This window comes from Pteropus alecto, unplaced genomic scaffold, assembly GCF_000325575.1.
Source record: "Pteropus alecto unplaced genomic scaffold, ASM32557v1 scaffold134, whole genome shotgun sequence".
Classification (NCBI taxonomy): domain Eukaryota; kingdom Metazoa; phylum Chordata; class Mammalia; order Chiroptera; family Pteropodidae; genus Pteropus; species Pteropus alecto.
In genome coordinates, this window is record NW_006436283.1 from 1,619,941 (window position 1) to 1,629,976 (window position 10,036).

At 65.2% G+C, this 10,036-nt stretch overlaps 1 protein-coding gene across 1 annotated transcript in view; it reads left to right on the plus strand.

The window, feature by feature from the left end:
* Positions 1-2,113: 2,113 nt before the first annotated feature.
* The window catches only part of NPTX1 (neuronal pentraxin 1), a 17,038-nt gene continuing 9,115 nt past the window's right edge, over positions 2,114-10,036 (plus strand). Inside the window, exons 1-3 of the mRNA XM_006912370.2 lie at positions 2,114-2,302; positions 3,126-3,247; positions 4,986-5,046. Coding sequence (XP_006912432.1) covers positions 2,114-2,302; positions 3,126-3,247; positions 4,986-5,046 — 372 coding nt within the window. The remainder of the gene's footprint in view (positions 2,303-3,125; positions 3,248-4,985; positions 5,047-10,036) is intronic.

Genomic DNA, 10,036 nt, shown 5'->3' on the forward strand with positions numbered 1-10,036 from the left:
CCACGGGAGGCCTCGGCCCCAGGTGACAGAGTGCGAGTCTGTGTAGACGAGGACGGTCGTCACTGCCACTTGTCTGCGTCTAAGGACACTGGAGAGGCCCGTGGGCAGGTCGCTGGCCTCGGAGGCCGACTCTGCTCTGGAGGGACCAGCCCTGGGGAGGGCAAAGCCGCTTCTCCACCAAGGCACGGGGGGCTCTGCCGATGCCTCCGAGAGCTGCAGGGGCCCTGGGGACAGGGTGCCAAGGTCGAGGCAGCAGAAGCCCCCCTGCTGAGGCCCCTCGCCCAAGCCCCAGGATGCCCAGGCCTCCCACACTGGGATGGGATGGGGCTCCCAAGGCCGAGGGCACTCGCCTGGCGCCTCTGGTGGCCCGCCCTGACGCAGAGGAGACCGGAGCCACGGCCCTGTGCGCCCACCACTGCCCACTGCTTTGCAGGACTTGCTCCCGGTCTGGCCCGCCCCTCGGAGCCTCGTCTCCCCATCACAGCTGTGTCCCCAGCACCCGGGACGTGGGCACTCCGTGTGCGGGTCGTGTGTCTCGTGACCTGTGTGCACGTGGCGGGCGAGAGCGCGTGCGGGGGCAGGGGGCGCCGACGCAGGGAGGCAAACGCCCCTCACGCTGTGGGCGCATCCTGGGCGAACCAAAATGCTATGGCAGCAAATCGATTTTACGAAGCAATTTGTCCTCTCTCTCCAGCTGGCCCCAGGAGGCTCAACTTAATCACACAGGAACAATGTGAGAGGCTAGTGGGGGCTGCAGATTCCTGCCCCGCCGGGGCCCATGGAGACTGCAGAGCCAGCACGGCCAGCCCAGTGTCCCCCCAGCTGGCCGCGCCTCCTCCCCTCCCCCCATTTCTCCTCCCTCCCAACCAGAACTAGAGCTCTCACTTGGCCCCTCCTCCTCCCCTGGAAAGGGGAGCCCAACTGCCCCCACCCCCAGCCATCTCCCCCAAAATGAACTCCTGCAGCGGGGGGAGGGGACGGTCTGTGGGCTGCAGTGACGGTGGCTCCTTCCCGGCCCCCTCGGCGGAGAGCGAGGTCTAGGTGAAGAGATGAGGCCAACTCAGCCTTTCTGCCCCCAGCGATCCCCAGCAAGGGTCTCATGGACTCTTAACTGTCACCAAGTGCCACCTGCCCCGGGGCCACATGAGGTGCCCGTGACATAGGCTGTGCGGCGAGGCCCTTCCCTCACTCTCCCGGGGGTCCTCGCACCCCTTCCTGGGCTGGCGGGGTGACCTGGCTCAGGAGCGAGGCGCGGGGTTGTGGCTGTGGTCTCGGGCCGTGTGGGGTTCTGGAGGGGCACAGGGACGGAGTGTCCGGTGGAGGCCTCCCCTGGCCCCCCTTCAGCGTGCGGGTTCCAGGGAGCTGCCCGCCAGGAAGGGAAGCCCCGCACTTGCCCCTGAGAGCTGTTTTCTGTGAATGGTCCAGTCACCCTCCCTCCAGCTCCCGGAGAGCCCTGGCTGACGGCAAGCAGCCAATCGGAGAGGCCCCGGGCTGGGAAGGCCCCCTCCATCCCCTGGGGCGAGGGATCCCCCACCAGGTCCGCTCACCCCTCACCCCGAAGCCCGTGCCCCCCGTTGTGTCCCCCGCCATCCTTCTAAAGGAAACACTGCAGATTTAAACCACAAATTAAATTTTTAATGAAACCGCAGAACAGTAGTGCCCGATGCAATGCAATATTGATGAGATCGCAGTGTCCGGCGGCGGGAGCCCGCCCCGGAAAGCTTTTTAGGATGTTATGCAATATGGAACCAAATTAATTATTTGCAACAAAGGGACCCGCGTCTCTGTCATGCTGCTGGGGCCCAGTGAGTGGAAAGCGGGCGTTTTCGTTACTGCAGCTGTAAATGGGAGGAACGGGGACTTCTCAGACCCAAACACTGCAAGGGAGAGGCCGAGATCAAAGGACGAGGAGCTGGGAGAGGATGTGGGGGGCGGCGGGGCACACACGCGAGGCCCCGCGGGGAGCATTGGGGCCTGCAAGCCAGATAGATGCCGGATGCCAGAGGCCGCAGCAAAAGGCAGCACGTGTCTTCGAAGCAGGCTCCGACCTCCCCCAGGTGTCCTCACTCACAGGAACAGCCCGCGGGCCGGGCACCTCCAGCTGGGGGCCGCGATGAGGCTCGCCCATTGGGAATGGCAGTTGCCCATATCTCTGTCTGGTCGGCACCCCCCACTGCCCCAGCCGGCCGCCCGGGGGCCCCCTGGGGCAACACTGCTCTGGCTCCTCCACTGCCGCTTCCTGGGTGGCAGCTATGAGACAGCTGGCTGGAGCTGGGAGGCGTCCACCAAGCGCGGATGTCGGGCACGTCCCCAGACTGACTAAAGAGTAGGGGACAGAGGCCAAGGGCAGCAGGGCTGTCAGGGCCTGTGGAGGGCACGCAGGGCTGCTGGTCCGTGAGGACGCGCGGGCAGCCTTGGGATTCACGCCGAATGGACGCCGAGTCCACACGCAGTGTGGCTCAGGGGATTCTTCCTGCCACGCACACTTTTGTTCCCAGCCCTCAGCCGACCCGGTCACCAGGTCAGCCTCCTATTGGCCTCCCAGCCCCCTCTGGTGCCAGGGCTGGATCCGATCTCCACTGAGCGTCCAGAAGACTTTTTCTGAAATAGTCCCCTGCTCCAAACCCTTCCGAGGCTCCCACGTCCCTCGTGGAGTCTTGGCCCTCTAGTGCCCCTGGCGCATGCCACGCTCTGCTCCAGCTCAGGCCCCGGGCTGCCGCGGGGACTTCCACGTGCTCCTCTCCTCCCCTGCAATCCCTCCTTGCCCAGACGAGCGCCCATCCTGCTTCAGAGCACAGCTTAAATGTCACTTCCTTGGGCGGGCTCTCCATGGCCCCAGCCTCGGTCAGGACCCTGCTGCTGTGTGCCTCCCGGATGTCCCTGAGGTAGCTGGGTGACCCCCACAGCAGAGCCCGCGGCTCGTAGGTGGGTAATCTGTGAGGGGATACAGCAGAGACAGGGGACGCAAGGCTGAGTGATGGCCTTGGCCACTGCTGGGGGCAGCTAGCCCACGCCCTGGGATCTCCCGAGCAGGCTCGTGACCCACCGAGGACCCTCTGCCTGGGGTGGGGTGAGTCCATCGCTCTTCACACTATTGGTCCAGTCCGCCCCCATGCCACTTCTAGGGTGTGCACATGAGTGTGCAGGTGCCCCAGGGCCGTGGGGAAGGAGGGCCCCCTTGCCGCACCTGTGGGGAGCTGGACGCAGCCCACGCAGGCCTGACACCGAGCAGTGGCCACAGTAAGAGGTGAGGCCGAGAGGTGACGGGTACGCTCCCTGCCACGGCACCTCACACTGCAAGAATCCCGCGTTTGGGTCGACTTCCCCTGCGTGAGGACGGGGACACGCCACCCCGTGTGCCCAGTACCATCCTGGCCCGGGGGCGGCACTGAGTAAACAGCAGGGGCAGGAACAGATGAGAATGGAGCCTCACCTCTCGCCCCGCGGGACGTGGAGCGAGGGGTGGCAGGAGGGGCTGTGGAGTGTGACATGCACCTCCGTCGGCTGGCGGGGTCCGTCCTGGAAGGTCAGCCGGTGACGAGCTCCCCAGGCTCCTCTCTGAGCAGCAGGGACAGTCACGGTTCAGGCTGAGCCGTGACTGCCTCGGGGACCCTGCCCCAGCGACCTCAGCAAATGAGGCAGGTCCAGAGACAGGGATGGGTGGGAGGGTCTGGGCTGGCTCTGCCCGCTTCCTGCTGCAGCCCTGCCTCCCAGAATGCTTTGGGTTGTCCCTGTGCGGAGCACAGAATGGAACAGGAAATGAAAATCTTCTCAGAAAAGGGGCTGTGTGGCCTCCGACAGGAGAGCCTCGTGCCTGCGTGCTTGCTTGCTTTGCAGCAGCGTGAATGGTTTAAGGTTTCTCTCCCTCTCTCTCTGCCGCACACACACGCACACACACACGCACACACTCACTCCCCTCCCAGCAGCAACCCCTCATCCCCACACCCCGCAGGACCCTGAACCACGGCACAAAAAGAGGCGGCTGCACAGCCCAGCCCCCACCCAGAGGCGGCTCCCGCCTCCCACCTGCCCGCTGACTTCCCTCCGCCTGGGCACCCCTGGCCGGGCCCAGTCCAGCCAACGGCGCATCGCTGTAGCAGCAGTAACTGCCACCGCCGCTGGGCGTGGGCTCCCCGCCTGCCTCCGCCAGGCGCCTTCCCCGTGCCAGCCGATGTCATCCTCGCATCTCAGCCAGATCTCCCGTTGGGCCCGAGGCCATGGCCCCAGAGCCCGCACGCCAGGCCGCTTGGCCTCAGAGGAGCCCGCGGCACTACCCGACGTGGACACGGTCAATGGGGTGGGCCCAGAGAGCTCTCCGAGAAGCACCAGGAGACCCCGTCTGGGGAACAGTAGCTCAGCCAGGGTTTGCGCTTCAGGCCCAGCCAGACGCCATCTTAAAGGAACCTTAGTGCAGCTGGTGCTTTAAGAAAAGGGCGTGAAGTTCCCACTTAAAACCAAGAAGATTCTAAATATTGGCCTGAAAAACAGACGTGGGAAAGCTCTCATGTCTCCACTGTCTGGGGGAGCCCCTGATGGCAACGGAAGGTGCTGGAAGAACATCTGCTGAATGAGTGAGTGAGTGAATGAGTGAGTCAGTGAGTGAATGAGTGAGTGAATGAGTGAGTGAGTGAGTGAATGAGTGAGTGAGTGAATGAGTGGATGGGAACTCAAGATCGCGTCTTGCTTTCCTTGAATTAGCCACTCAGGCTAAGACACTAGAACGTACAGAGCCTCGATCGTCTGGTCTGCGGAACCAGTGACATCAAGCAGGAGGAGCCCGCCGTGCCCACCTCCCCGGTCCCTGCCAGACCAGACGCGGTCAGCTGTGTGAAGACACCTCGCCAAACACAGACTTCCGAGGCCCTGATTCCATCGTGCTCCTGGTGACTGGCAGCCCCCAGGGGCCCTGGTGCCAGCCTGGGGCTGTGCGGGGGCTGTGAGGGGCCTGCTCCCTGCTGCAAGGGGCCCCTGCTCCTCCGTCCCAGGGTCCCGGGCGTGAGCGACATGGCCAAGCGCAGACCTTGTGACGGCTGTGGCCCCAGGCCGGTAAACACCGTTTGGGTTCCCAAGTGTTGTCACGGCCTCCACTCGACTTTCACTTCACCTGCCCTCTCCAGGGTAAAACTGATGGGCAGGGACAGAGTGGGCCGGCAGCCCCAGCGTCCACCGCACCGGCCGCATGCCGTCGCCTTGGAGGAGCGAGCCAAGTGACTGGGAGCTGGAGTTCTCGGGGTGGGGGCTCCAGACCCAGCTTTCCCACTTACGAGCGTCAGAAGGGCGAGGAAGAGTGACAGCCGTCATCCTCACCGCCTCCCCGACCTTTGCACTTAGCTTTCCCACTTACGAGCGTCAGAAGGGCGTCAGAAGGGCGAGGAAGAGTGACGGCCGTCATCCTCACCGCCTCCCCGACCTTTGCACTTTACCCCAAAGGTGAGAGACGCCCTGCCCCCACTCACGCCCTCTCCACTCTTGGCATTGGTGGCCAGCCCTGCCCCCGCTTCAAGCCCCCTCTGGTGTCCCATCCTCAGGAGACGCCCCTGTGACTGCCAGTCGCCGAGGCCGAGCCCATCCTGGCCTGAGGCCCCTCCTGCCACCGGACACATGCGCTCTGGGGCGGAGAGCCTCAGCTCGGGGTCCGAGGACCTGGCCTGATCTGCCTGCCCCGCCAGGCACAGGTGCCACTGTCCGTCCTCCAGACTCCTCTCTGCCACCCAGCCCCGGCCCCCTGAACGCTCCTTCCCTCACAGTGGGGGCTCCGTGCTGGGTGGAGAGAAGGCTAGGTGGGAGCTCAGGCCAGGGCCCACCCGTCAGCTCTGCCTTCGCTGGACGTATGATGACCTTGGCTGCTCTGGGCCTGCCGTGGTTTCCCATCTCGCGAGTGAGGACACTAGCCCAGCCATGCTTTAAGAAGGTAAATGACTGAACGTGGCCAGGGCTTTGAAAAGGCACGAGTCCTTGTTTGTAAGATAGGGCTATGACCGCAGGGGTGTCCGAGAAAGCCAGGGGACAGCTTGGGCAGGGCCCCTCCACCAGCAGAGCCGGGCAGCAGGAGGCCTGCACCCTGTCACGCCAGAGCGGGTGGGTGGAGCCTGTCAGGAGAACCATTCCAGGCAGAGGTGGCTGAGGCGCCACTGGGCTTGCTGCTGTCAGAGTGGCCTCACCCACCCCCTTGGGCCCAGGGGTGTCTCACATGGCGGGAGGAGGGTCATACACTGTTTCCATCCTGAGGGCCTGGCTGCCAGAGGTCGCTGTTGATTCTTACCTGGTGACAGCCAAAAACCCGGCTCCTCGGCTCTGGGACAATATGTGGGTACTGTGCCCTCCCCAGTACCTCATGCGAGGTGCGTAAGCACACACAGAAACGTGCAGATCACGCCGGGAAGCCCAATGAACCGCCACAAGTTGAACACCCCATCCAAGAAAGCAGCACCCAGAAGGAGACACTGAAGGCGGCCAGCACAGGGTGTGGGTGGGGGGCGGGGAAGGGTCTGCCGAAAACACAGACCCGACAGCAAAATACTGCTTGGGGATGTTGTGGGAAGTGTCCCCGCACATTTAAAATGCCAGCCCCTTACGTTACTGCCAAGCGTCCTCCCATCCTAGTGAGACCCCAGCTCACCCGGCAGGGGCCCGTGGCACGTCCCCCCGAGCATGGATTCGATTCTCAACTGAGGGGCCCACCTGTGCTCCAGAGCTGGGTCACTGAGGACTCCTGCCATGTCTTTCCCAAGCAGCGGTCCCCTGCCTCGGTCCCACCACACCCCTCTGCTCCTGCCCCCTCCCCTCCCCTGCAGGGGAAGCTATTGCAAAAGGCAAGGACCCTCATGCTGGCAAGCTCAGAGCCAAGTGGTGTGTGTGCCCTGCGCTCCGTCCATGGTTCCCCCCCGGTCCTCCCAGGTCCTTCCAGATCCTCCCAGCACCCACCCAATACCCCCCATTACCCACCCCGACGGGAGCTCCTTCCTGCTCAGGTGGACGTTCTAGACCAGCTGGTGGCCTTGGCCTCCCCCTGGACGAGGACAGCCTCGGGCATCCTCGCGGGCGGGTGCCCTACTGCCACTGGGCAAAGACCCTCAGAGGGCACTGCCCATCCTCAGCGCAGAGTTTAGCCTTCCCACGCCTGCTGGCCGCACCCCGCAGGCCACAGCTGGGGCGTCTCCATGCTTCCCACGGCCCCCTCTACCTGCCCCTCACACGTGGGCTCCCCCAGCATCACCTCGGAAGGCCTGCACATTGTCTTCCACCGTTGGGGTGCTGAGCTGGCTCCAGCCGGTTGCTACATTTTCAGGAATTTGAAAGCTGATTGTTAAGCACAGCCATCATTAAAATTGGAATCATCTGAACTTATTATAAAATTAATTATATTAAGAACTAAGATGATACACTCAGAACGCTTCACTTCCTAATTATTTTTATTACATTTTAGCGTCACCTACGCTTTTGAGGTCACTTACATCTACCGCCTCTTAAGGTGGGGGTACCGCATCGCCATGAGGCACTGCTGTCTCTCCCCAACTCCAGGTGCCAGGATTTACAGGACTTCCTCCTCCGGGGTGTGGACCAACCGTGTCCACGCACACGAGGCTGCCCCTGCATCCGCCCGCCTTCTGACCCGGTGGCTAGGCAGCCTGGGGTTCCTTGGCTGAGGGTTTTGTTCATTCGTCTCCCTAGCCTCCCCGCCGCCCTCAGCTCCCGAGCACGGGGGCAGGACAGGGAGTCGCAAACAGGCCTAGACGGAAGCGCCTGCGGGGGCTGGAGGAGGGCAGAGGGGCGCGGAGCGCGGCCTCGGCGCGTGTGAGCGGCGCACAGGAGTCGGCACAGCGCCTCCTGGCGGACGGAGAGCTCCACCGAGGTCGCTGCTGGACCAAAGGGTCCCGGCTCTTCGACCGCCGTCCCTTGGCCCTGGGGCTCCACACTTCCCTCCCAGAGATCCCGCTGCCCCTGGGCCCCTCCTCCCCTTCTGACACGGCACCCGAACTCCGAGGTCTCCTCTCCTGGGGGTAAAAGCCGGTCCCCGCCTTGCGCACGGGCAGCCCCGGCCGCTCCGGGGGACTCAGGACGCGAGGTCCGGCCAAGGGATGCTGCTCTGTCCACGAAGTCTGCCCGGGCCCCGCCGGGTTCCGCTCGCGCGCCCACGTGCCCCCCGCTGCGCCCCGCCCTCTCCGCCCCGAATAGCCTCGCCCCCGGGGCTCCGCGGGAACCGGCTCCGACTGGTCGCAGCTCTGGCGGCGGGGAAGGACCCCCTAGTCTGTCTCGGGTTGGGAGTTGGGGACATAGGCCGTCACGCCCCTCGCGCGGGTAATTCCACGAAAGTCGCGTATTAGCCTGGGGCGCTCGGGGTGCATACGTGAGGGGGGACACTGGTGGCTCGCTCCCTCCCTCCGTCCGCCCGGCGCCAGGCCGTGAGCCGCCGCGGGCTTTGGCGCTCCGTGGTGGGCGAGCCGGGCCGCTGGGGGCGGGAGCCCCGCACAGCCCCGGGCCGCGTGCGCACCGCGGGGTCCCTCTGGCGCCGGGAAGCGGAGGCCGAAGGGCGCGCCGGCTCGCAGCCCCTGGCCCGCGGAGGGTTCAAGGCTGAGAGGCCGAAAGAACGCAAACCACTGGGAGCCCCGGCAGAGGGGGCGAGAGGAGATGGTGGTTTCTCAAAAGGGCCTCAATAAGCCGGCTTCTTCCACCGCGCCCTGGAGCTGCGCGGAGCTGCCTGGGGTCCCTCCGGGTTGGAGCCGCCGGGCCGGGGCCCGTGCTCGCCGTCGGTCCGGCCACGAGCCCCGTCAGAGGCTGCAGAATGCGGGGATGGATGTGGTGTCGGGTCGTCAGCGGGGCCGCTCCACCGAAGCTCAGGCCTGGGCTGGCCCTGTCCCCTGGAGCCCGACCTCGGGGTCTCGGCACCTCGGTTTCCTCCCCTGTGCAGTGGGAACTCGGAATGGGCGACCTCCGAAGCGCCTTTGGCTGACCATCCCAGAGGGCTAGCGGCTCAGGTCCTGGTCCGGGCCCCCAGAATCTGAGAATCGAGCTCTGCTCCCCAGAAAATGGGCGCGACCATGTGCGGGGGAGGGGGGGTGACTATGAGTAAGGGACCCTCCTGCAGAGCTCCGCCGGTGCGAAGCCGTCCACCCTCCCCTGGTCTGGGACTCCTCCCTCAGGCCACCAGCCAAGAAGTGGGATGAGCTGGGGTGCATGGGGCCCAGGAAGCAGACACATACACAGACATGGACACACGAACCCACCCAGACAAGCACACGCGAACGCACGAAGGCGTGCACACGCGCCTCCGGGATGGGAAGGCGCTCGGTAAGCTCGGAAGGGCTGACCCCCTGAGCCCCCTCGGAAACGAGGCGCACTCCACCCCTCCCGCTGGGCCGCAGGGAGCGTCCAGCCCCGGAGGCGCCGTCTGCCCGGAATCAGCCGGCTTCGCTGGCTGGAAAGACTCTTTCAGCTGGGGCCGCCTCCGAGAAGTCCCCGCCCGGCCCGCCAGCACGGGGTGGGGGCTGTCATTCCCTGTGGACGTTGCCAGGTCCCCACAGTCTCAGAGCTTGGGTGGGGGGGTGTGAGCAGAGGAGAGCCAGGAACGAGGTCGTGGGGAAGCCCCCAGACCCAGAGCGTAAGCCACTTGTCAACCTCACACAGACATCTAAGAAATGTGGAGCGGTCCTGTGACCCCCTGTCTGAGCTTGGCGGCCACGCGAGGCTCCGCTCCCAGGCGCTCCCCACCCGTCACGAGAGTGTCCACGATTTGGGTCCCCGGGGACGCGGCCTGACTCCAACTCCCCTGGCCCGGGCCCCGCGGGTGCTTCGTGCGGCCAAGCGAGTTGAACAAAATTTTGTCCCCAAGGCCAGCCGTGGCCTCCCACGCGCCCTGAGCCCCGTCGGAGATTTAGGGATGTCACGCAGGTGGCCCATCCTCGAGTCCGAGGCCGCGACTCGGTCCACTCTACACCCCAGCCTCCCCACCCCCCACCTCCCGCTCCCTCACCCCACCCCGCGGCTCTCGGAGCTTTCGCGGAAGCGGCGCTGGCCAGGGCGGGGGCGGGCCGGTGAG